Source organism: Lipophrys pholis, assembly GCF_963383615.2.
Source record: "Lipophrys pholis genome assembly, chromosome: 13".
NCBI lineage: Eukaryota > Metazoa > Chordata > Actinopteri > Blenniiformes > Blenniidae > Lipophrys > Lipophrys pholis.
Window position 1 is genome coordinate 22475973 of NC_137632.1, and position 27036 is coordinate 22503008.

General features: G+C 41.3%; 2 protein-coding genes across 5 annotated transcripts; both read left to right on the forward strand.

The window, feature by feature from the left end:
* The first annotated feature begins 5272 nt into the window (after window positions 1-5272).
* Window positions 5273-22173, forward strand: LOC308119250 (protein FAM171B-like). Its single transcript, XM_080479129.1, has 8 exons — window positions 5273-5599; window positions 16476-16709; window positions 17334-17426; window positions 17553-17711; window positions 18255-18425; window positions 19633-19749; window positions 20571-20694; window positions 20875-22173. Exons 1-8 carry the CDS (start codon window positions 5413-5415, stop codon window positions 21794-21796), a joined length of 2007 nt encoding a protein of 668 aa, XP_080335255.1. The 5' UTR covers window positions 5273-5412; the 3' UTR covers window positions 21797-22173.
* Window positions 22174-22820: 647 nt separating this feature from the next.
* Window positions 22821-26828, forward strand: LOC308119284 (uncharacterized protein). Of its 4 annotated transcripts, XR_013935942.1 has the most exons (8): window positions 22827-22962; window positions 23868-24138; window positions 24214-24342; window positions 24730-24870; window positions 24950-24981; window positions 25469-25755; window positions 26199-26312; window positions 26424-26823. XR_013935942.1 is itself a non-coding variant. In XM_080479188.1 (7 exons), exons 2-6 carry the CDS (start codon window positions 23871-23873, stop codon window positions 25748-25750), a joined length of 852 nt encoding a protein of 283 aa, XP_080335314.1. In that variant the 5' UTR covers window positions 22827-22962; window positions 23868-23870; the 3' UTR covers window positions 25751-25755; window positions 26424-26780. The 4 variants fall into 4 exon arrangements, 3 of the variants coding, with proteins under 3 accessions (XP_080335313.1, XP_080335314.1, XP_080335315.1); XM_080479188.1 differs by lacking the exon at window positions 26199-26312 and having other exon boundaries at window positions 26424-26780; XM_080479189.1 differs by lacking the exon at window positions 26199-26312 and having other exon boundaries at window positions 22848-22986; window positions 26424-26684.
* The last annotated feature ends 208 nt before the right edge of the window (window positions 26829-27036 follow it).

A 27036-nucleotide genomic window follows, 5' to 3' on the forward strand; every position in this document is an offset into this window, starting at 1 on the left:
TCTGAGCACCTTGGGAGGGAGCATAAAGTCCCTCCAAGTCCCTCGGGAGTCTGAGGTGGGAGAGACGCTGTCGAGCTATCACAGAGATCTGCAGCCGCGGTTGACTTTTCAGCCCCTTTATTGTGGCTCTCTGAAAGTTTCAGAAAATTCTATTTACGTAAATAAACATTTTGCGTTAATTTTTTTTTTTAATGTGTTTTTTTTTTGTTTTTTTTACACTTATCTTCATGGTCCAGTCTCCTGGCTGAAATGCACAATGGATATACAGTAAATAGCAAAAATGCCTAAAATAGGCAAGAATTTGTCTACAAATGCAAAAAAAAATTTAAAATAATAAAACACTATCTAAACTGTAGCTATGAAACATCATGAATGCAAGGTTAGTTTTAAGTACATGAAGCTTTCTTCACATAATTAACATGACTTGTGGCGGCAGACTTGTTTCCTGGAAAATCAAACATAAACGCTTTTTTGGTCTTAAAGGTTGTAGACTTCTGGTCCAGTAGACCACTGTGAAAAATAATGAAGAAAATATGGGTGTTTGAAGGTTTCCAACATCATACAAATAATACAAGAGAAGATTAGATTAAAGATACACTCAAGTATCATTAAACTTCACAGCAAGTGACAGTAAGAATCAAGAAGTTTTAGTTTAAATTGAGAGATTTCACATGTTGGAGTTCCCACCGTCTGCTGTGTGGAAGAAAATCAAATATTCCTATTTCTACAACAACACAAATGTGTGAATTATTGCATCTGCCTTTTTATTTACATCTCACAAATTGTCCAAAACTTTATGTATCGTTGATATTTTGTATTTATAGTAAGCCGCCACTACATTAGGCTCGGATAACTGTGATCTGGTGCAACGTCTCTGCCATACTGAGTGGTGTTTACCAATATCCAGCCCCTCTGCTGCATGCCAATGGGATTCAATCTCAATATAATGCAGTGCAGCTCGACACGGCTGCAAGACTACAACCTGCATGATGCACACAAGGCAAGACAGCTTCATTTCTTTAATGCTTCTGGTACGAGGCAATTCAAAATCCTTAATATCCACAAACTTATGGCAACAGGTGCAGAATCAGAGCAGCAAACGAGAATAAAGATTCAATATAGCATGAAGTGAGGCAGCAAACAGAAAGGTGTGCGACTTGTTTTTAAAGCCGCTGTGTGGCTTTGTTTCAAATATTTGGTGCATAAAAACTCAATGCGGCTTGTTTGGTTGAGACTGATCATATCTGATGATCTTAACTCAAATTGAACATAATTGGCTTTGCGGAGGTGCCGTTTATAACTGGACCCCATTAGATCAGACATCGAGAATAGATCATTCAGCTAATGGCCCGCGGGCCTTTTGAGCCTCTTTACATGTCTATTTCAGCTTACAACATAATAAGGTCATCAGGAAAAAACCACAAATCATCCCTTGACTAGAATAGAATAGAATAGAATAGAATAGAATAGAACAGAATAGAATAGAACCATGCATGCATTACTTTCTATAAATAAGTGTGTCGGGAGGGTCTCTTTTGTTTGTCGCCAGTAGGGGGCACTAAGAACATACATGACCGCCTGGATTACATCCTGTGGGCATGCCGTTAGTAATTCTGCTGTCAAACTAAACAGGTCAAATACATGTGTGGCCTGCGACTACAGGAAGCCGTGTGAGTGAAGCTTATGGATTAAAAGGTCATGCGTGGTGGACCTCCTGCCGATAGCGTGTGCGCATACCATCATTTTCCCCCTCCGAAGGTTCAGGATGAGCAGACAGGTGATGGGAAGAAGAAAAGTGTTTGTAAAAGAGGCCGATTGCAGATGTTGCCATGCGGGATGCAGGACGGGGAACTGATCTGTGTGGTGGTGGATGAAGGTGTCGGGCCATTACGCAGCACTCTGCCTCCCACCAGCACCACCCGGACGCCACGTGGGGAGATCATTTTTCAAAAGACCGTGTTAGTCTTTTCAGCAGAGGAAGGTGGTTAAAAGGTTGGAACAGCTTATTTTTGAGATCTCTGTGTCTGCTGAAGGTCGTGTTGAAAGCAAATAAAAGATGGGGGCGGCGAAATAATCCAAGCAGGAGGGCCATAAATCTCACCCGTCTCAACTTTGCATAGCTTAATCCTCCACCAAAGAAAAAAAAAAAAAACCTTCAGTGGCCTTTAGCTAGTGGCTCCAGACATGCAGGTACAGTGTGGACTGCAGTGTGGATGAATTTTGAATCGCGGATTAAAAAGAAAACATTAGTGCGAAGTAGAAAGAGAAAGATTTAACAGAGGCCCAAGGCAGAATGAATGTTTAATAGCTGCAGTTATTGAAAAGCCTGCAAAGGTCCCACAAATGTATAATTAAGCAGGAAATAAAGACACCGAGAGCTGTGGCAGAGATTATTACAACCCGGCTGTCATCATCATCACACGGCGAGGGACGAGTCTCAGCCCTCGAGGTCGGACTCTCAGGTCACTTATCAGGAAAGAAGCCTTTCAATTATTATTACTGATGTGTCTGTTTGTGACATGATATTATATCATCCCTGTGTAGTAAAACAAGTGTAAAAACAAGCCTGTCATCGAGTGTTGTTTCATTTGTATTTCCTGAATTATTTTGATGATTATAAATGCATTACCTGGCTATTAGTTATTTTTGAATAAATAAATAAACAAACAAACAAAACAAATAATGTAAAAAAAAATTGTCATAATAATAATAATAATAATAATAATAATAATAATAAAAACACATTCACTGTAGTGTAGAGGATAACACATTCCTTTATTCCAGGGGTCTCAATTTGGGGCCATTCTCTCTACTAATGCAATTCTAAAAATAACTACATATATTTCTAAATGAGGTTTATTAAATCTCCATATGGGAGTTTCCAACACAAAAAAAAAAAACAGATAAAGCCAGCAATCACGGAGCTGGTTCAAGCAGGATTGAAATGACTTTCAAAGGCAATCTTCTATGGATTTATTCAAAGTGGGTACAGGGTCTCCATGTGTCTTCTCCCTGGAAACTCACATCATGTGAACAATCAGCGTGGTCTGGAGCGGTTCATACAGGAGAAACACTCAAAACACAGGAACTCAAACATTTTCACTGTGAAAACACGATGAAATGTTCCTGTCCACTTCACCGACTGAGTCTAATGGGTGAAACATTTTGGAGGCGACGCCACTTTTTCTAAGGGTGTAATGTGGTTAGAATTTGACAATTACAGCTCAGATAACCGCAGTGGCGCCGAAATGACCGAGACACATTATAAAGACGACGCAGTGAACACAGCAGCCATAATCACGGTTGTGGCGATGAGCCTTCTAAAATGATCCTTTCTTTTTCACTAAAAGCAAATCTGTGTTTTTGTGAAACGGGGATGACAATAATAGTTGGGCAGTTTCACACCGGCGGGGGTGTCGTAGTGAATCCAACACGTTGGTGTTTCTCTCATACAACAGAAGCTGAACCAACATCGTGACAGAGATACAAGTAACACAGTCATGACCGTTTATCTCCACCAACACAGATCCTGCTGCCAGAAAACTACACGCCGACTCAACCCTTTCTGACTCAATACAAAAGATTTCACATCGTAGAATAAATGTTAGCATGACGTATAAAGGCAGTATAAAGTTAGTGTTTGCACGCCGCTGCACAGATTCATTATTCTTTTTTAGTACTGATGTCAACATATTACTCATAGAGGATGTAAATAGTATTCGTATGAAAAAAAGATATATCTTAATAACTGCTGCATGTGATTTTAACATGGAGAACGTGTGTGATTAGTACATTTATACGTTCCCTTGTTTTTTTCATGACTGTATGTTTTATTGATATTTGATGGTAATATAATTCTTTTTTGCCATTATTTTTAATTCAGTCATTCTTGAGACTTTATTAGGTTGGAAATTCCCACTGGGAAAATGGGAAATTAGTATATAGTTTCGTTGCTGTAAAACACGGCAGAAAAGTCCATCAATGATATTGATTTAAGATGCATAATTCAACAGGTGCGTTTGAGGATTAGAGTTCCCAGCAGACAAGACATTATGTAGTAATAGATAAATGTTTTTTTCTTTTATTTGTTCTTTATATACTAATATAGCCAAGTGTCTTACAAAGAAGGAAAGTGTTGGGTGTTGTCAGACTTTCTGAGGAAATTCAGACGAATTGTTAGAATCCAGGTCAAAGTTTTCACTTTGAAAGTGTAATTTGAATGTAAAGATGCTCATATTGTGGCCCGCAACAGTCCTACGTTTTACACTTATGACTGCTAAATGTGGCTCATGTTGAAATTTTAATAAGTTTCCGTTAGATATACACTCTTTCACATACTGTTCCAAAAAATTTAATTATCATTTAAGGGATGTCTGTTCCTTGCTTGTTTGTGATCTTTGCAACAAACAAACAAACCACAAGAAAAAAGTAAGAATGAAACTTTATCTGAATCAGAAAAGTGCAATTTCACTGAAACATTCATCCCAATTTTTTTTGTTCTCCGTAAAACATAACATTACTTTGCATCGGACATGTAACTTCAGTTAAAAAGTGACAAGAGCCTCATCTGTTTAGGAATCTACTGTGAGAAAATAACAATCCAGGTAATTTAATCCAACGATTTCATTTGTTCAGCCATATTAGGTTTTAGACATGAGGAAGTTACCAAATATGTCCAACTGCTGTCAAATAGGCAAAATAAGGAAAAGCCTCACGTTTGTTTTCTCTCTATTTTTCTCTTTATCTTTTTTCAACCTTTTGCAATGAAATTATTAAAACGTTTTAAGGAATGAACATTTCTTTCCTCAGATTCTATTTTCTTCACCTTTCTGACTTAAAAAAAAAGAAGCTATTTTAGGCCATTAACGTCATAAAATCAAATTGGAGACACCAAGTTAAAGCAAAAAGACTACAGTGTGCTATTATTGGGATAGTTTAAGAAAATGTTGTATGATTAGTCATATTTACATATCATTATTATACTTGGATGGACAATAAAGCTCATCACTTGTTTACTTATTAACTTTCTATTTATTTTGTAAAGTATAAATATAGTAAATAGTTACTACTAGTAATAATAATACAGTAATAGATAGATAGATAGATAGATAGATAGATAGATAGATAGATAGATAGATAGATAGATAGATAGATAGATAGATAGATAGATAGATAGATAGATAGATAGATAGATAGATAGATAGATAGATAGATAGATAGATAGAGTGGGCAGCAGCAGCCTGTTGGGGGCGGAGTTTGCTGCGCAGTTTGAAGACTCACACAGGAAAGTAGTTGGGATGGCAGTGGGCTAAGCGTCTCTCTTCTTTCTGTCTTTTCTTTCTTCTTTTCAAAAGCCTGTAAATAACCTATCGGACCTGTCGGGAGGACACTACGGACGCCGTTTGGACCGCCATGCGCCTGTTGTGCGTGTGTCTGCTGTGCGCGCTGCTTCGCTCCAGAAAGTGCGCGGTGAGCGCGCGGACCCCTCCGACAGGACAACCTCTGCATGCCGATGACGGGAACTTCCTTTCAGCGCAGGATCGCCCCACACAAGAGCCCATTCAGCTTCGGCAACAACAAGTGATCCAGCCCGCGCCAGGTCGGTGCAAACTCGCTTAGAACAAAAAAAAAAAAGTTGCAAAAGTGACCGTGCGTAATTCCCGCAAATAAGAGAAATGAATGCTCCCGTAAAAGCCAGTTAGATGTTTGATTCTGAGTGTTTATACTCCACCGAGCATGATATTAAAGGGCTATTTGTTCCAGATTATAGACTAAGATGTCCTTGTTGAGCCGGAATGGACCATCTGTATGAGGATTTGCACACAAATCTACAGATCTGCAGCTCATGAGTAATAAGAAGTGGTGTGGGAGCTCGCTGCTGTCACCTCCTGAGTAACGGTCTCTCCATCTGTCTCCTCCCTCTGCATCACCAACTACAGGCAGCAATTCATCACGCATTATGCCCACATTAGACAGGAAAAGCCTAAAAAAAATGAAGCAGTGCGTTATTACGCAGTGTGTTTGGATTCGCAGCAGCCATACTCGTTGACAGAAGCAAAGCATGCTGGGGCCTTCTCACGCTCACTCTTGCACTTTTCACCACAGTTTTTTTTTTTTTTTTTGCTTCCTTCTTGCTGCAGGAGCAGCCCAATGGAGCTGAAAGAGGCATTTGTGACCTCTGCTCACTATATCAACCGATTCATGACTAATTCATGCTGATGTAGGAGAATATTACCATCACATGATCCTTCAGTCTTGGTGTTGTGGAGTTGGACATGTACAGGCGCATGCTGTTAACCCCTCCTCCCATCTCTTCTTCTTTTTTTGTAGGCTTGTGTAAGAGTCCCTGCATACCCTTTCTGCTCAGTTCAAAAGGGTGTGGGGGTTGGGGGTTGGGGGGGGGCTACCCACTTTCATGTATTTGTTATCAAATCTGACAACTGTGACATGCAGATTTAAAATTTTTAATCAAGCAGATGGTCTTCCCCCTCCTCCGCTCCCTCCTCCTCCCATGCTGAGATCTCCATTGTTTTGGGCCTTCATAATGAGTGGAGATTTAAAGATTTAATCATTCGCCCACGGGGAAGGTTTGTCGTCATCCTGCGAGGGGGCTGCTGGGATTTCTTGTTTACAGAACGTCAACATGCGGCCCCGAGATGTCCAACAGAATGAGGAGGGTCGTTTGAACCACTTTAAACTCAGTGTCATTGGTTGCTTTGGAATTATTGCAGAAATATAGTCATTTTAGGGTTTTAAAGGATTTCAGTTGTGGAGCATTTTCTCCGGATACTCAGGTTCATCAGTCAACAGTTCAAGGCCGTTTCATGTAACGGCCTCTTTTTTGGCTGATCGTCCGTCGTCCATCATCATTTTAGGAGCCTGAAAATGGCTTTGTTCTGAGAACGATTTCCAGAGTGGAGAAATTTGAACATTTTGACAAAGCCGCTTTGGTGTTGACGTGAGGACGGTCAAGAACGCACATTTGCCGAAAACGATGATGTCATCACCCCACCAATTGACCCGATAACCTCTCCGCAACGTCTTTTAATGGCGGACTACATGCTCCAGGTGGTGCCGCAGAAGCTACTGGTGATATTTGGTTCAATAAGGCCAAATGCATTTCTCCATACATGGATTTTTGGCACCTCCGTTTATTTTGTATTTCTGGCATATGTACTTCATCGATTTGAGTGGTTTTTTTATGGCGCGACGTAGATGGAGATATTTCCTGCACCGGTGCCGTGTGGAAGGGAAACTTTTTAAAAACTAGGACGAGAAAAAAGATTATTTTTGCTTGTGTTGACATGGCCTAAAAACATACATTGAGGGAAAGTACTGACCTTCAAATGCCCTTAAGCGTGAATTTGTGTGTCTGCCCTGTAATGGACAGGCGACCTGTCCACGGTGAACCCTGCCTTCACCCAATTTCATTTCAGGGCACCATTTTTATTATTTATAACAAGCCTCACGCATCGTTATACTGTATGTGAATTATATTTCTATTCAACATAGCTCTGGGGCTACATACAGCCCAATTTCATCTTGAGTGAAAAGTAGTGCCATAGCAACGTTGAAATGTAAACCTTTGAGTTTTTCTTTGTTTTGGCGTAGTCTTCAAGTGTCTAACGTCTCTGTTTTTGCAAAACCAAACAATTAGTACTGAAAATTGCTACAATTTCTACAGAGACAATTTTAATGGCGCAAAATACGGTAGAGTGTCCAATCAACTCCTGGTTTTGTTTCTTGCTAGATTTAATGGCACCATGACCAACTTCTCGGCTTGAGATTTAGTATTGTGTTATGTCCATTACTCTTAAGAAAACCATTGTTGAAAAATTGATGGCCTCTTCAGGGTCAGCAATTACTTTGTGGTCACAAGCATGTCTTTGGACTGTGCGGGGTGGCGGAAACCAGAGAACCCGGAGGAAACCCCCACACACACACAGGAAAAACATACAAACTCCACACAGGAAGGCTCAGCAGGGATTTGAATGTGTGACACATATGGAATCATGCATTTCATGTCTATTTCCTTCATGAATTCACTCATACATAATTGGAATTTCTCCTGTGTTTTGTAGCAGCCAGACTACACACAGAACGTCAATATAATTTCCCACTTTCCCAGTGGGAATTTTTCAAAACACAGAAAGGTCCTGCTGGTATTTGAACCACTGCACTATGGTGCAGCCTCATAACTGTAGTAAATACATGAATAATATCTACAGCCATTTGCTTTCAATTTTCACTCTTTTATGATCCAATGCACCAGTAAAGAATAGGAAACGCTGGTGTATGTGAAAAAAAATAACCAGCTCAATTTCCTTCAGTGTGCAATTATTAGTTCATACACATACACAGTCTCGGTACTATTGAATCTACAGTACATGCAGCTTTCGATACATTAGATCACCACAATACAGACCGAAGAACCTGATCTTTAATTGGTTCAGCTTCCAACTCCGATCAAATTCATGGTTACTCTGGACACATGTTCCTCAGGAATTCATGAAATATAATGTGGTGTGCCACAGGGCTCAATCCTGGGTCCCTTGGATTTTTTGACTTATACATGCGCTCATTTGGGATTTTTGCGCTGGGGATCAATTGACTTCTTGGGGGTAGAATATATTTTTCAGTCTAGTAGTCGAGGTGTTAAAGAGTTTGTGTGTTCTGTTCTGTATTCTGCTGGTATAAAATGTATCTGATGATGCGCTGCATCCTCACCACCACGCAGGTCCTTCCTCGGGAGGTTCTCCACAGCCCACAAACATCCATCCATCCATTTTCTTCCGCTTATCCGTCGTTTCCGGGGGTGACAGTCTGAGCATTGTCACCCAGATCACATCGCACCTGATTAAGAACCTTCCTGCAGGTGGTGAGCCCACGGGAAGGTGGCGCCCGGCGTGGGACACGAACCCACTCCCCTGAGATTGTGAGTCTCATGCTCTACCAACTGAGCAGGCCGGGGGTCTAGCCCGTAACCCGTTAGAATCAAATTTTGTTGTAGTTTATGTGCTCGGGTCATAATTTTCGCTCTCTGGTGGGCAAGGTGACCTTTTTCTGCCCCTCACAATCATCGGAGTTGCCCCTCTCGTCAGAAATGAAGCGTCGTTTGTCTTGAGATTGATACTGCTGACTCGTGCCGGAGGAGGGTTTGGCCCACATTTCAAATGACTGCGCTAGTGTTTACCGCCTGTCAGTGGAATGTGTGGCCTAATTCCAACACACACACACACACACACACACATATGCACATACGCAGAAACAGAGGGGAGGAGGGGGCCACAACAGATAAGTCTCTGTTGGACCATCTGTTCATGCTCCCTGGTGGTCTCACAAGACTGACCAGTCAACATGTTTTTGCTTTTTATCTCACATGAAATGATGAAAAAAAAGGGGAAATAAAAGTCAGGAAATGCACCGGTGGAAAGAAAATGTCATATTTGATTTATTCGTTAACTCAATCGTTTGACAGAAAACGGAAGAAAATGACACAGATTTAGTACAATGTGGTAATTTCTTTCTTCTGTTTGGCCTCATTTGAAACCTAAAAAGAAAACCTTCTGAATCAGTATTTTGTGTGTTTGTTGGAGGCCAGAAATATACTGTAATAATAATAATAATAATAATAATAGTAATAAGACATAGTTTGCATGTTCTTCCTGTGCCTGGGTGGGTTTTCTTTAGGCGTTAGATCAAATGTTGACTCCAACCTGGTGACCTTGATAGTATTGACATACAGTATTGACTACTCCTCGAGTAGAAATAAGTAGTCTAATCTTATTAATTAAAAAGTGACTAATGTGTTAGTGTTGAATCAAAACATACAGAAAACCTATTTCTTCATAATGCAACCAGCCCTCATACATTTCAAATAAGCCGATACTCACAATCAGAGATGAAACCTGGGAAAGCAGCAACGACGGTTGGGATCCATGAGCAATAAAACGCGTTATTGGAGAAGGAGAGGCGCCATGTGAACCGTCTCTGACGGCTCATTAGACGATGAGAAGATGGTTGCTGCTCCTTCTCAGAGGTTCACCATGCAGCATATGTGTCTGTCAGGAACCATCTTAAAATGTTCTTGCTTTCTTTCATTGTGAAAGAATTGAGATTTCATTTATTTCCCCTCGCTTTAACACAGCGTTGAGGACTCGGCTTGTCATGAAACCTGGAGGCGGGTCAGAATCGGAACAAGAAAGATTTTCATTGCCGTTTTTATTCAGCGTACGAGAAAAATAGGAATAGATAAGGAAACTTGCAATAAAGCCCCGTTTACACGTTTCAAGTGAAAATGCATCATTTTCGCTTCAGAAAAGTTTCATATTTACACAGAAATGTTTAAAAAACACAGTAGATAGTTCACATGCAGCCCATTTACGTCTTGAGTGGGCCAGATAAAATAGCCCCATAATAACCTTGAAATTTAAACTTTAAAGTTTTTCTTTGTCGTGGCGCAGATCATATGTGATGAAAATGTCTATATTTTAATAAAAACCAAACATTTATTACTAAAAATTTGTTCAATCTCAACATGAAGTCAATTTTAGTGAAACCTTCTTGTGCAAAATATGATGAAATGTCCAAAAATAACCTGTTGAATTATTCGTGTTTTTACAAACTCACCCTGACAACATGAGGCGAGTTTGATAGCAGAATCACCAATACCCCAGCTCGGGTCTCTGTGTTGTGTTGTGTTGTGTTGTGTTGTGTTGTGTTGTGTTGTGTTCACTACTCTTAAGAAATTTGTTCTAAGAAATCGCTGATATGTTTGATATTTTTACCATTCGTTTGTAGTTTGGTGGTTCGGTGGTCTGGATTGGAGCTCAAATGTGCACAATGTGGCTCACACAGTGGTCGACTGGAGGATGGTGCCATCACGTGCCTGATAATATGAGCTTTCGAGCCACACACACACACACACACACAACTCGGGGAGCTGCTTTGTATCTGCGCGCTCGGCCCATTTCAGGCCCACTTCATAAACCTCTTTGTGGCACGGTTCAGTCCGCCAAATGGGGGGGATTATTGTAATCTGGCACAAAACACCTCCACTTCAGATTTAGTGACCCCCCCCCCCCCAAAAAAAACAAAACAAAAACCCCTCCCTCCTGTTATGTTTGGCTGCTAAAGCAGAACACACAAAGAGGAAGGCCACCTCTGTCCATCCCTCAGCTGGAGGTTGATGCTGCAGCAGCTGTATTATTTTATATATTTATTAAAAAAAGGGAGGGGGGGGGGGGGGGGTGCTCTCCTGGCTGCTGCAGGCATTTGTTTGCCTCTGATCAAAGGGAATTGTTCGCGGGGCAATGATATGGCTTGATCTGGTTATCTGGCTTTGGCACTTGCAGAAATGTTGTGAAAAGCCGGTTGCGTAAAGCGCGGCCCCACCAGTCCTCTTAAAAACCTTTCGGCGGATCTCTTTCATTACGGCGACTGGATTATGAGCAATCAGAGCGGCGGCGGGTTCAGACGCTGTGTCAACATCAGAGAAAGATGCTTATGGCATTATGACTTGGGGGGGGGGGGGGACTGTCGCTGTGGCGGCGCCGCGGCAGTTAGTCACTAATAAAAAGTGCAATAAGAGTCTTTCTCAGGGCCTCGCAGCACAAAGCGACAGCAGCGTTGGTGGATGAGCCAGCTGCTGAGATTTACGACTCTCCAAGCTCACTTTCCAGCGACGTGCACACAAGAGCAGCGCGGATAGGCCGGCAACATTTTAAAGTGGGCTGCAGGAGGAGGAAAGATACCTCTGCAATGCACTGTTTATAGTTTGGTTTTTATGAAACGCATTCGCAGTGACAACAAGCAAAAACAATTCAATACAATAGAAAACAAAACTTTTCAAGTTATGAATGAAAGGGCGCAGAAGGAAGAACGACCTCTGGAATCTGCCCCTTTGTAACAAACCATCGATTTACAATACAAATAAAAATATACAACAAACAAATGACTGTTGAGTCTGAGAGCAGCCACTCACTGTTAACACTATAATACTATTTCTTCATTTCTTTGTATTTGAAAATGCTGAGTTTGATTGCTTTTTTTAAAATCTTGCACTTGAGTTTGATTCTTTTGACCCCTTGTCTAGATTGTTCCATAAATTGACCCGGTCTACAGAAATGCAGCATGACATTATTTTGGTCTGATGATGATGTCTGATCCTTTTAACTTATAGTTACTTTCTGTTTTTGCGAATGTTTTTTTTTTGGGACATTCACTGGTAAAGTTTCTGGATGAGCTTTGTACATAATGTGCAGAATACTGTAATCTACTATGTTGTGACATTCTAGCAATTTCAACTCATAGAATAATGGGTGTGTTAGATCTCTATATGTTTGTCCACACTGATTATTCTTACGGCTCTTTTGTTTTTATTTTTTACTTGCATTACCCCAAACTTCAGCAGAGTAGGACAGTGCTGCAACTTGGTGCAGCTGCACAGTCTGTGTTACTTGTTCCTGAAGTACTGCTCTGCAGCTTCATCAGTGGTTGTTGAGAGCCACTCGTGTACAGATTTGCACAGCTGCTCTGTGCAATCACACGCTTTTTCTTTTCTTTTCTTCTCTTTTTTTTGGGGGGGAGAAATGACCTGTTCTAGCCTTATGCTATAAAAAAACACCTTCAGAGAAAAAACAAACTTGTAAAGCTGCATGAATGCAGTCCTAATACAACTTAGACATGCAGTTACATGTGAAATACTCACACAGTAATAAGCACACAGTCGCCGAGTTACATGTTGTGTATTTGCATTCATTTGGAGCGGTGCCTCTGGACCATCCGAGCACCGAATACTGAATGGGCCAACCAGCCACCTACCGGAGAGATGTATCAGAAAATACACACTAAACCACCAAAAAAGCTGAAAAAATGCAAATAATCCATCTGATAACAGTACAAAAAAAAAAGCAAACACTGTAAAATGTGTTTTAATGACAAAAAATAAGTCCACAAAGAGATGTCAAACAATAAAATTAATACAGAAGAGATAAAAAAAAAGATGGACAGAAAGAAGCAGATAGGACCTAAATTGAATAAAGAAAATTGAATAATTGTGACAAATCGATTATGAAGAGATATAAAAATAAAATGTGACACCTATTATTAATCATAGGTGCAACATAACCTTAAGAACACTAACATTTCAACTCTGTTTTTATAATATGACTAAAGTAAGACCCAGAATGATGGAATTTGCTATAAAATAGAACCCGAAAAAGAGCAACAAAGCAAAATAGCCTCGGGTGAGTAACACAAACAAACATAACATACAAAATAACCACAAAAAAGAAGAGTGAGTCTGCAAAAAAATGCCAAAAGAGACCACAGAAAGACATGAAATGACCTACACGTGACACAAAAGTTGCGCAAAGAGAAATTCATGTTAAAATGTGCTAACAAAAGCTTTGATGTGATCAAACTGAATCACAAATAGCTCCAAAGATATGCAAAACAACAATCCAGATGGGGAGCTACAGATTTTCTAAGATTGTACACAAAGAAAAGCCCAATAATAAGAAAACAGCTACACAGTTGTTCTAATATCGCCGTAAAGATGCTAAATAAATGAGACACAAAATGAAGAGAAAGCGCTGCAGTGAGCATTCAGACATGCACAATAGATTAAAATAAGAACAAATTGACGTTAAAGAGACTAAAATGGGCAGTGTGCGTCACAAAATAAGTAAAAACTCACACATAATAAAAGGAAAGAAAACTTTCACAAAACAACAAAATGACCAGGGTGGAACAAACACTACAGGGCATAAAGAATTTACTTGAAACAAAAACACAAAATAATAATGGAAAATTATGAAAAAAAACAAATGGCTACACTGCGATGAAAAATAAACATAAAAGGAAACATTTTGCCAGAAAGTGACACAAAATGACTATAAAATACATACATGCATCATCTGTGGATCACCTAGTAAATCATACAGGAAGTCAAATGCTGTGATCACAATTCAGAAAACAATGAACCAAATCAAAAACTTTAAAAGAGACCAGTGCGCTTCCAAATCGAATATATTAAAAACATAACAAATGTGACATTATCTACATTTAGAAAGCACTAAAAGGACAATGTAAATATCTTGAGGGTCACTGTGGAGCTACAACGGGATACAATCACATGGAATGCAGTAAAATGTACTTTTCATCACAGCAAATAGACACAAGTGAAGCAGTTCGTCCGGGGTTCCCTGGTTTAACTGTGCCCAGTTATAAGAATCCAGCTCCTCAGAACGACCTGCCTTTCTTTAGCAGCTAAATACTACTTTAGGCCCCGTTTACACAAACACAACAGCGTTTCAGAAAAGTTCCTTCCCCTGTTTCCATGGAGATTTTTCAAAAAGTTGCATTTTTCCTCTTTTCCATGGAGACGGAACATTTGAACATGTTTGAAGAGTTGGCTTTAACTCCGCTTTCATCGAAAAATGGAGCCGGAGCATTTTCAAAAAGTTCCACCTTGGGTGGTCGTTTTCTAAAAATTGTATTTTCAATGGTTCTGCCATGTCAATTCAACTTTATTTATATAGCACCGCATACAAAAACGCAATCTGAAAACACTTGAAATGTTGTCGTGTAAATGAATCCTTAGTCTGGGTTTCTTCATTGTCAAGCATCAGTTTGTTGATTTAATGACCTCCTGTGATTTAAAGCCTAAATACATCCCGCTGTCCTTCACTCGTTTGCTTGGATCCGTTTCGTTCGCGGCCAACATTCCTTAAAGAGGCGAGCCGTGATTAATTACAAAGCATCGTTTCATCTGTATGCAGCACTCCTCCTCGCAGTTCTCCTGTCATGAACTTATTATTGGGTGCCTTGTTGTGAAAGTGCATAATTAGGTAAGGTGTCCCATTAGCACTACTGGACCTTGAAAGTGATTCTGCCTAAAAACCTGTAAAAAGAAAAAAGAAAAGACTCCCTGATGACGAAACATTATTGAAAATATGTTCTCTAAATAGCTCCCTGTATGCTGATGCGGCGTAATGTAGTGTGAGTACATGTTTAGCCTTTCCTATGTGCTGGGATTAATTGACTGATACCCTCCAGGGAGTCTACAAATGACTTTCCCTGTTGTGTTGTCGATAAGGCCCCGTCTGGGTTAATTGGAAATGCAGCCACCTCCAAAGCACGGGGCCACGCTGCGTAAAAGGGTGTGTGTGTGTGTGGGGTAGGGGGGGGTTGACAAAAAAGTGAGAACACCTCAATGGCATCCGACCTCGCGTTGGAATCATCTTTTGGTCTCAGAGTCTTACATCGAGGTCCCGTTTAGGCGGGGAAGTTTTCAACTTGGAAATGCAACTAAATACGCAACTTTTTGAAGATGTCTCACGAGGTTGAACTTTTCTCGATCACTGCGTCTCTTTGTAAAATGGAACTTTTCTAAAACCATGTCTGTGGGAGCCAGAGACTGTGCATGCGCACCTTGTCCATACTAAACACTTGGTAGTTTTATAGTTTTGACAGAGTAATGGGAATCCAACTCGGTCCTTTGTTTATAGTATATTGTTTTCTGTGTTTGGTTTCATTGCAAAAACAACCAACTTGTGGCGCAAGCATGAAAACTACATCCTTTCCAGCGTTCCTGCTGTTTCTGTGTTGAAGCAAAACTTTTCTGAAAAGAAAAAAACTATGCATTTTCACTTGAAACGGTGAGTAAACTAGGTATTAGGTAAGAGTGGGACATAGGAATGCAACCCACACACACAAAAAAAAAAAGTCAACCAACAAGCAGAACACACAGAAGACGCTCAATATATACCACAAGCCACCAGGTGAAGACAATCACACACTCAGACACAGGTGAAACACATCAGAGCAGGGAGCAGCAATCAGACACGAGGAGGGGACGTCAACGAGCATGGGACCTGAGACAGAATCAGGCCACGTTTACAAGTACCCGGGTATTTGGAAAGAATTGCGATATTTGAATGATAATATATACAGGGGGAAGCTCAGCGGTGACTGGTGTAAGCATAGCAGAGTGAGATCAGCAGGAAAACACAACAAACACCATTTCAAAGGAGGAGTTTCAGAGTCTTACTGCCGCAGGAATGAAGGATCTCCTGTGATCCTCTGTTGTGCACAGAAATGCAATAAATCCCGATGCTTTGGCTCGATTGCTGTACAAATAGACGGCAAACATTTGCCACTGGTTTGAATCCGCTTTGGATGTGGGAGGTCGATGGGTGTGCATGTTCTCCCTGTTTACTCAAGGAACCTTCACTGCCACCCACATGACCATGATTTCAATAATTTCCCGACTTAATTTCTACCAATCAAAGCTCTTATGTGTCACATTATTAATTAATATGCATTCACTTACATTACTTCTCTTGCAGCGACAGGTCTTTTTTTTTTTAATGGATGAAAACCTCCAAGTGGATGAATACGTTCCTATACGCACTGTGAGGTCGACGTTGGACCCCTTGGTTGTAACGCCCAGTGACCTTTCCCTCCCCCAGGTTCTGCCTTCAGCTTGAAGGTGCAGGTGAATGACGTGCTGAGTCGTCAGTCCCTGAGCCAGGCGGTCGTGGAGGTGTACATCAACTACACCAGGACCGACAGCGCGCTCACGGGCCAGGATGGCAGCGTTGTGCTCCGCGTGCCTTATCGCAGCGGGCTGCCCATCACAGTGGTGGCCAGCAAGGACGGCTACATGTGTACACTGCTGCCTTGTACCACCAACAGAATGCCAAGTAAGTTCAGCGGTTGATGCGTGCCCGTACTCGTGGACGCCGACCAAGACCAAGTCATTATTTATTCATCACCGGCTCTTGGTATCGGGAAAAACAGGAGTGTTTGATCTGCTGCTTCATAGCCTCACCTTTATTGTTCCAGGACAAAACATCGAAACCAAAATGTTTATGTCAGTGGATCTGCACGTTTACAGTCTGCAGAGAGGGGGAAATCTAATTATTCAGGGCTAATATTGAGTAGGAAACTAATCACAGATATCCAAACAGACGTCTCTCTGATGTCCAGGTGTTAGTGCCAGGCCATATGTTGCTCCATCTTAGATAGCAGCTTGTGAGAAAATCAATCATCTGGAGCTTCTTTTCTACAGGTCTAGTCTTCCTTTACTATGTATTTCTATTAAACTATTTTGAGTAGCATGACTTTTATTGAGGAAAAACCTTCTGAGCCATTGTTATTAATATAGTATTAGTTAAGAAGCTCTTTTTATTGAAGTGATTTGCTTGTGTCTGTCTGGATGGAGAACAAAAAATAGAATGCCACACTGCCATCTAGTGGGAAAAGACCTACTTTTGGATCATTTAATTATGTCTCTCTTTCCTTCCCCCCCTATATTCTCGCTGTAGTATTTTCATCAGTGACGATGTCTCTGCATGGCCTTAATCAAGGGAACATCTGGCTGTATGAAGACTCCGTCCTCATCACCGGCAGAACGTCTGGTACCATATCCGTATTCCCCTTCGCCCCCCCCACTCTCTTTGACGCTTAAGTCTTAACTATTCATCAAAAACAAAACCAACTTGTCGTTCCCTGAAGAATTTAATCACGTCTTTGTCCGTCTCTAGATGTTTCGTCCCAGCCTGCCGTCAGGTTTCACAAGAGCCTGCTCAGTCTGACACGAGGCGGTAATTTCAGCTCCGTCGAAGCCTTTCTGACTGTCCCCAAACTCAAGTCCGACCAGGACGACTTTGCAAACACCTTTGGTATCGTGAGCAGCAAATCAGGTTGGTGGGTCTTATGTTGGTGACTTTCACTTGCATCATTATTTTATATTCCAGTTGGGCTTTTTCTTTTGTTTTTTTTAATGAGCTTTAAAGTGGACACTTTATAAAAGGGTGACAAACTGAAGGCAGAAAGAATCAATCATGGTCTGTGATACATGATGATATATGCATTTAGTCCCTGTTTACACAACGTTTTGAGGTGAAAACCTAAAACTTTCATTGCGTTTTGAGTTACATGACAACTTTGCTCGGAGCCAATAAAACTGCTTCTTCCATCTCCACAGAAACTGTGGGGGGGGGGGGGTAAATTTTCTGACACGCTCTGACTCCCTTCATAGAGTCCTGATTGACTGTCCACGTTCCCCTGGGACTTTGCCACAAATAGGCCAAATTGCCTCTTTTCTCTCCATACTGATGCCATGTCCCCATGTGGCCTCATCGAGAAAGAAAAAACAATCCTCCAAAGACAAAACAGGCTAAAATAAAGAACTAATTCTCATGTGAGTGCTTTTTTTTGTTTGTTTTGTTTTTGGGTTTTTTTAGGTTATGTCAGTGTGGAGCTAATCCCAGTGGCAGCCATCAATGTGCACCTTTTCTCTGGAGACACCGAGTTAGAAGTTAGTGGTCCGATACAGATCAGCCTGAGCGTCCCTGACAGCTGTGGACTTCAGACGTCACACGTGGTCCCAGCCTGGTTCTTCAACAGAACCACTGGTAAGTACTTACGCTTCTTTAATCAACAAATGCGTATCCTGTCATGATAATACAAAGCGTGCATATCATTAAGGCCCAGTCCAAAAATTACCAAAGAGATGTTTGACTACAGTCTACATCTGCAGGGGGAGACGTTAACCCAGATGTCTCGCTGTGGGACAATTGCTCAGCTTGTTTTATTAGAGTCCTGAACTTGTCTGCCAGGAGGAGATCTGCCGTGAGATCTGTCTGCTCTGTGTAGATAAGGAGACACGCTGTACTTTGTTCTGTTCTTCAACTGTCAGCAGGCCGTGTTTATGCAGTTATGACAAAAAACAAAAAATCAACGCACCCCCGGGAGAATCAAGAAAGTGACTGCCAGACAGTTTGTCCAGGCTCGGGAATCTTTAAGCCAGACAGTGAAGTTAGAGCTGTTTTGTTAAAAAACTTTCTTTCAATACAATGTTAGGTTATGTCCTCTATTTTTGGGTGTTACACTATCGGAAATAAAGATTCAGTGGGATGAATACAAATCCTAGAAATAAGAATATCCTTGCGGGCCTATGTGGGACTTTTTCAAACAGGAAGAAAAACCGACATAAACTACAGTTTTATTTTCACAGTTCCCCTATTTATTTATTTATTTATTTATTTATTTATTTATTTATTTAACTTTTCAACTAACTAACTTGTACAGTGTTGCTTTGCAGTTATAGAAATAAACATAACATGCTCTCAATTTGTGGGTCTAAAAAAATCGCCAATACAAAGAAGCAAGTACAATGAATACCAAAACAAAATTTTACACATATAACTCGAAACAAGACATATTTCAATTGAAAAAAATTCTTCTTCATCAGATACAAATGTCGCCACACTTAGGCCCCAGTTACTCGTGCAACGTTTTGAAAACAATGTCTGTTTACACGGAAACAGCAGAAATGCTGAAAACAATGTAGTTTTCATGTCGGGGCACTAGTGGGTGCTGTTTTGTAGAAAACAATACGCTATAAACGTTAAGCAGAGTTTTTAGAAAGTTGTGTTTTCCGCGTTTCCACGGAGATAGAGTTGCAGCGTTTTAGAAGAGTTCCGCCTTTGGAGCCGTTTTCACAAAGTCACGACTGAGCACCCCCGTCGTGTTTAGAAAAAAAATACATTTAAAAAAAAAAGGAATAAGTAAACACAGCTTTTAATCAGAAACACTTGTTGCTGTGCTTGTTTTCCTGAGGTGGGTGGATGAGAAAAGGACTTGGAACGGTGACGTCTGTGGATGGGAAACTTTCCTGGACGTTCGCAGCTCCTCACCTCGGCTACTGGATCGCAGCATCTCTGTCTCCTACCAGAGGTAAGTGTTCAACGTAAAGAGACAGTATTGTTGTGTACAACCATTGATTGCTTGAGGAACATGAGACCTGATCTGGAATAATGAGGTTAATATTAATGGTCACACCTGACTGAACTGCAAAAACATGAATTTAGGGAACTCGGAACTACTCATACCGTCAGGGTGAAAAATGAATATTCCAACACGAAAACACACTAAGACGGGGGAAACAACTTGATGGAAAATATAAACTAAATGAAGAGCAGTGAGGAAGTGCTGTCGGAAGCTTTTCCGATGGAATAAAGTGAAATTGAGGGATCACAGTGTCGTGCCTGTTTATATTGTCCAATGAATTAATATTGTATAATCTCACAAAGTCACGCATTAAGCTGTGAATTTTCTGGATTTGGACCGTGTTGCTTTAAGCCTTGGTGGATGTGTTTAATTCTTCATATTCTTGGAGAGTAATTTCTCCTTCAATCCCGAGACTGCGCTGCAGGGACTCTCTGTGTGTGATTGGTCAGACGTGCACTGATCCCAAAGGGAACACCCCGAGTTGAATTACAGAGTCGATAACCTGCTTCGTGTTAACACTTATCAGGATCGTGAATGTCTGGGTAAGATAACCAGGTAACAGAGAGATATCCCGGGTATGTTTTTCCCGGGTCGTAGTTTAGGCTTCAGGTCACGTCAATCAAATGAAAGTAATCGGAAAGAAAGATGATTGTGAGCGAACCTTCTGAATCTACAATATGGAAAACATATTTCACTCAGGAACATTCATCACTGAATATCTTTTTTATTGGTTGTATCGTAAAGTCCTTTCTCTTCACCCTCTGTAGGTTTCTTCGGATTTTCCGCCCCCGTTGACTTCATCTTACGCCATTCCTTTCCCCTCATGGCTCTGGTTGGAGGCGTGCTCGTTACCGTCGTCTGTCTCCTGGCTGGATTAATACATTACTGCAGGTAACAGAAGCTTTCCTTTCCTCTTCAGGTGGAAGGCATGCTCGCCTTGATCCAAACTCCTGGGCTATTTAGACCCCATTTCCACGACAGCATTTTCAAGTCAAAACACAGTTTTTGTGTTTTTATTTCAGAAAAATTTGCATGCAGGGACATTCTGTAATTGTCTGATTCTCTCTACAGACTTTCCTCCAGTAATAATAAAGCAATGAAGATGCTACCTGTGCTGAGAAAAGACCAGACCACCTCCACCGGCGACGAGGACGTCTTTGAGGTATCTACGTCTCATCCAAAAGACGGACAAACCCACTCTTTCACCGAGAATGGAGAGAACCACCAGAACGCCTCTCTGATCCCTCAGCGTGGGGACAACGTGATAACCAACCCCGGCGCCGTGGCCGTAGCGCTGGAGTGCAGCGACCTCGAGCTCGACGACCTCTCCCGCTCCCTTCAGGCTTCCGAGCAGGTCCGAGTGTCGGCGTCTCCCTCGGACAGTTTGTTTTTCTACAACCAGCCGTTGGCCATTCTTCACGCTCCGGCTTTCTTCCATCTGGAGGACCAAGCAGAGCTGGTGCAGTGGAGCAAGTCGGCCACCCTGCCCCGCGTGGGGGCTTCGACCGGCGCTGCCAGCGAGCCGCCGAGCAAAGACGGCTTCACCCAGACTCTTTCCAAAGGTCAAGACACCCAGAATGAGGCTGTGGAAGGAGAAGACCGCCCCGGAGCATCAGAGGGCTCGCAGGACGCCGCCTCCGCCACCACACCCAGGGGCCTTCCAGAGTCGGTGTCCGTACCCGGGACATTAAACAAAATCGGGGGCGGCAGACGTTTGGCTCACGCCTTTGGGAGACTCGGTACAATCCCCTCGCCTCAGCCTCCCCGTGCCTGGTTCGTGTCTTTGGAGGGCAAACCGGCGGCGGAGATCCATTACGCCGTGTCAGAGCAGCAGAGGAGGCGCAGGCCGGTTGAGAGTCGAGAGACCAGTCTGGACTCCGGGGTGGACATGAGCGAGCTGAGCCAGGCGTCCGGCAGGAGGGTTGTGACTCTGGAGAGGAACGCCACCTTTGTCAAAAGCACATCCACAAGTAAACCGGCACCTCCGCAATGACAACGCCGGACCTCCAGCTTCTCCTCCCGGATTAACTGCATCACTCTCATCTGTCTACATTCACTCTCTGAACTCATGTGTAGTACAACTTACAATTCAAGCACTTTGTGTGACCATGTTTTTGTCCTCAGACTGTAAGAAAGCCCATATTACAACTTTAGAGGCAGTCCATCGATTATGGCTTTAACAATGCACACATGCACTCAAAGACTAACTTATATCTGACTTCCTTCTGAACATTGTGTTGGATTATTTTTGTTTTTGTTCGTATCTTGATGTAAATTTTTCTTAAATGATATAATATAAATACTGACCTTGGTAGTATTGACATTGTTTGTAAAAAAAAAAATTTTAATAAAGAAAAGTGCTCCTCAGGTAAGAATAAGTAGTCAAATCTTTTTTAATTAAAAAGTGAATATTGTGTTGGTGTTGAATCAAAACATACAGAAAACGCAGTTCTTCATAATGCAACCAGCTCTCGTACACTTCAAATGAGCTGAAATCAGAGCTGAAACCTGGGGCATCTGTTTCCCACTGTTTGACGCATGAAACAGTCACAGAGAAACAATATCCACGAGTTTAAAATAGATTTACACACGTACATATCCAATCAGGCATTTTTTCAGATTTCAGTTCAGTTTGATCTTAATGAGGCCAGAAGAGTAAAAAACAACCTAATAATAAGCTAGACTGTTTTTGTACTCTGGTGCTTCATGTCAAAAATATGTGCATGAGATAAATGTTTGTATCAGATGTGAGTGCGCAAAGTCAGTGGATGACAAGTGTATGAGATCTGTGTGTATGTAAGGCGTGTGTCTTTATGTCTTTATGTCTTTGTATGTTGTGTGTGTGTGTGTGTGTGTGTGTGTGTGTGTGTGTGTGTGTGTGTGTGTGTGTGTGTGTGTGTGTGTGTGTGTGTGTGTGTGTGCGTGTGTGTGTGTCCATTATGCTCGCAGTGTCCAAGCATTCATTTTTTCATTCGTTCATACTTCGCGCCCCCTGCAATGGCACTGCTCGCCCTCTAGGGGGCGAGACGTCCGCTGTGTGGACCACTCGTGTTCGTGTACAGTCGGAGAAAGTCACTCTGCTCTGAATGTTCCCGAGTGGAAACCAGAAAAAAAAGACGCATCTGCCCTTCAAACTAACTCCTGAAAAAGAAGGAAACGGCGAGTACTACACGTGAATACTTCGTATGTTTACGTCTTTCACGTCGTTTTGATTGCTTCTTTTTGTTCGTCCTGTACATGTCAGATCTTTAAAGCTCATTATTGCGCGCCGATGCCTTATTATCTCTACGTGTTTACGCAGATACTATACGGCAGGCTATATGGACTCTTTTCAAATGTATGTATGGTATTTGATGTCTTAAACCGGTTTAAAAGTACAATCGAGATAGAAATCAGCAGAGAAGAACACGAGTTCTGTTTTCCCACTTGTGATGAATAAATAATAAGTAATAAACTTACTGTAAATGTGGATTTCGTGGACACCAGCCCCATTGTGTCTGTTTTAAATTATTCCGTGTTTTATTTCTTTAGACTTTAGAGCAAAATCAAACAGGATTCCTAAACGTTTTTGTCGTGTCTTTAGATTTACTTTCACTTTCACGTTAAACAAGTTGCGAATGCGAGTTTCACACGAGCTATCCAAAATGTTTATCAAGGACACACAAACTTATCCTATCACTGGCATTGATGACTAACTACAATATTTCAAAATGAATCCACGGCTAAATGTCATTCAGCTGAATTCATTTTGAATTACATTTTATTTCCAAAGAGCCAAAAACAACATATTTCTCTCAAAATACTTTTAACACAGAAAAAAACAACAATACATGAGCTGTTCGTATTCACTCTATTTAAAAGTTGCTTGGTGGATTGGATAATTAAACTCTCCCACAGCAGGAAGGAAAGAAACAACCCATAACTGTCAGTTTCTGCTTCTTTGTTCCTCAATGAAGGGTGAAGTTTCTTCAAGCGTATTTTATTAAGCCCGTCAAATGAACAAAAAAAACTATCCTTCCCAGTTGAAATTTCCATTCTGAATTATGTCATCTATCCGATCGCAGGCCATGGAAAGATTGAAGTCGGAGCGGAACAGACTGTGCGCCTGGCTTTCTGAAGACCCCGATTACATCGTCGATCACTGCGGGGATATTTTGTCAGTGAACGAGTGTAGAGAAGTGCAGAAGCAAACGAGCGCATCGGAGAAGATCAGTGTGCTTTTGGGAATCATCATCAACAAGGGAGGAGGTGCCTGTCAAAGCTTCATGGACGTTCTGCAGCAGAACCAAGATCATTACAAACATCTGCAGCAGTTCTTCAACAACTCCGCTCAGGGTCCGTGAGGGTCGAATACACCAGCCTCAAATTTGTCTTTCAGCATATTCATGTCACAGTGTTTTATATTTACAGGCCTGATCACTCCAAAGGTGGTCAGTGATAAATGCAGCGTTGTGTCCGTCAATGAAGTGAGAGACACAAGAGGAAAGTCCTTTTCCAACAAGGTCGAAGTTGTAAGTGATCCAGGTGGAGGTTTGTCTGGTAAGGTTTTGTCTTTTTATGTCCAGGGAGGTTTCAAAAAGTTCCATTTCAAACATTTGTTCCATTCATAAAACTTTTAACTTGAAATGTTAATGTATGAAATAATGCTTCACTGGTTCATTTGTCCGTCCGTCCATCCATCCATCCATCCATCCGTCCATCCATCCAACCGTCCGTCCATCCATCCATCCATCCAGCATGAAAAGTCCCACAAATCTGGACCCGAACACTTGAGAGTACTAACAAACATCTATAAACTCAACTTCATGACTGCTTTCTTTTAGGAGCTTATTCATTTTGGAAATGAATCAAAACTGCACACTCTACCTTTGTGAGACATTTAATTCCAGGGATCAGAGATTTACCACGTTACGTTTCTTCATGCAGGACTGGTTGATGGACAAGTGCCTCAAGCGAACTACGTCGCAACTGGTGGCAGCGTGATACTGGCTGATCAAATATCTGGCGTCAGAATTGATGGCGACATAGAATTTTCAGTGTGTGTGAAACCACCGGAAGCATTTACAGGTAACACTTTAACTTTGAATGCTTTTACACAATATTTGTACTGTAAATATTCATCTTAACGTTTTCTGTTCCTTTTCAGGTACAGTGAACGAGACACAAACTGTCCCTCAGGTATGCACCCTTCATTGACAGAATCAATAATAGTATACTCTGTATATGTATTTTGCGCTTACTGAGCCAGGAAATCTAATAATCTCACGTTGACAGAAATAATCAACAGAACATATTAAATAAGCAGTCCTTGTGTTATCTGGTCTGTTTATATTTTCTATGAATATACATACAATCGTGCGCCAGAGCCACTAACCTGGTTTCCTGGTCTTGTAATACCACTTTGTACCACAAGATGGTGTAGAGACCTTAAGAACCAGTTAAATCCACAAAAATGTGGTTAAAACTCTTTAGTACTGCTCTGGTTGGTTGAGCAGGTTGGCTTATAATAGTTTACAAACAATGGCTGCTATCACCAATTGCTGCGGGAAGGGGTGAATATGGCCAATCATCAAAAACGCATGTCGGGACAATGTGACTAAGCGCTACATACTCTTGTTCCGACATAACATGCTCTGCTGATGAAAGCTGCTGCTGTCCACTGCAGGGTCCTGCAGTGAGGATGATCACCGAACACAAGGTGGAGCTCATCGACTGCCTGAGGAGCGACCCCATCATCCTGCAGCACGCACAAGCCAGAAACATCGTCACCGACATGCAGTATCAGGACCTGAAGCAGACCTCAGGGCCGACGAGGGCCGTCACCGACCTGCTGGATGTCGTGATCGGTAAAGGTCAGGAGACCTGCGACCGATTTCTCCAGGTTCTCAGGGGAGCAGACGTCCTGGACACTTACCCTCAACTCAGGAACATTCTGAACATTAATTAGTTGAGGTGATGAATTAGTTCCTAATAACTGCAATGTACATTGAAATTGTTGACATTTGTACTTTCTTCCTGAGGACATTATTAATATTCAATAATAGATTTTGTAGAAACATTTTTGATAGTTTGATTAAGGTTGCAATAAAAACAAAGTTTTTTTTTTTTTTTTTACATAATAAAAGTTTTTTTGCTGATTTAAAAAAATTTTTTTACTGATCTTTTGGAGTTTTAAATAAGAGCCCAAGTGTTTTCAGAAAGTTGTGTTTTATTTTTCCCCGTTTACACAACGGCAGAGTCGGAGCGTTGTCAAAAAGTTCCACCTTGGGCTCCGAGCACGGTTGTCATTTAAACAGACTCGCAAAACGCAATGAAAGTTTTGTGTTCTCACTTGAAAACATTGTTGTGTGAAAGGGGGATTTGAATTTGTGCATCTTTTATGCCACTTGGTCCAGTTAAGGCTCACATGGTGCTGAAGCTGATGATTACACTGGGACAGGTCACCAGTCATTTAGTCATCAATCGTTGGACTGTGGGAGAATGAGAATATACATTTTTTAATGTTAGTGGTACGTTACTGAGCTTTATTCACTATTACTAAAACCTTATAGATACTTTTTCCACAATTATTGATACTTTTTAATGATGTATACATAATGTCCCCTCTCTCTCTCTCTCAGACACACGATGGAGCTATTGCTGTTTGATTGTACGTAGTAGTGGCAGTATGGAGGAGATACTAGTCGACAGCGAGCGGCGGGCACGCACAAAATTTCATCTGAAATGTTCTAGTATTTGCTAAAATTCTGTTGTCCTTCAAGATGTGCTTCACTTTTGGCCCACTTCTGTTTAATTTGTCATATTCATACTTTCGATGGTTATATTAACGTGTCGAAATGTAGATAGAAGTATTTTCTCTCGAGTAAAAATGATTCAAACTAATCAAAATTGTCATGGGAAAGAAATCTGTATCACGCCACCAACACTCCTTTTCACTATGTTACACCACATTTGGATAAAATGACCGCTTGCACCTTAAATTTCACTCATGAAATGACGTGTGATGGATTCTTACTGTCCAAAGTAAAAAAAAAAAAAAAAGTCACAACAGAATCTGACACACCAAAGCTGAAGTCATTTATCAGCCACTAGAGGTCTCCATTGTACAAATTTTGACATTGACATTTTTGCGGAGTAAAGCTTCAGAAATACGTATGTTGGTGAACTATTTGTATAATTTGGAGATCATTGCATATTTATCCTATAAACAAAGATTAATTCTCAAAGGTTTTG

What these genes read in the sequence shown, in the direction of transcription:
- LOC308119250 (XM_080479129.1), top strand. Translation starts at nt 5,413, where the DNA reads ATGCGCCTGTTGTGCGTGTGTCTGCTGTGCGCGCTGCTTCGCTCCAGA. An exon ending in AGTGATCCAGCCCGCGCCAG is followed by an intron (nt 5,600 to 16,475) that starts GTCGGTGCAAAC and finishes TCCCTCCCCCAG; the next exon opens with GTTCTGCCTTCAGCTTGAAG. An exon ending in TACCACCAACAGAATGCCAA is followed by an intron (nt 16,710 to 17,333) that starts GTAAGTTCAGCG and finishes TTCTCGCTGTAG; the next exon opens with TATTTTCATCAGTGACGATG.
- LOC308119284 (XM_080479187.1), top strand. Translation starts at nt 23,871, where the DNA reads ATGGAAAGATTGAAGTCGGAGCGGAACAGACTGTGCGCCTGGCTTTCT. An exon ending in TCCAGGTGGAGGTTTGTCTG is followed by an intron (nt 24,343 to 24,729) that starts GTAAGGTTTTGT and finishes TTCTTCATGCAG; the next exon opens with GACTGGTTGATGGACAAGTG. An exon ending in AGACACAAACTGTCCCTCAG is followed by an intron (nt 24,982 to 25,468) that starts GTATGCACCCTT and finishes TGTCCACTGCAG; the next exon opens with GGTCCTGCAGTGAGGATGAT.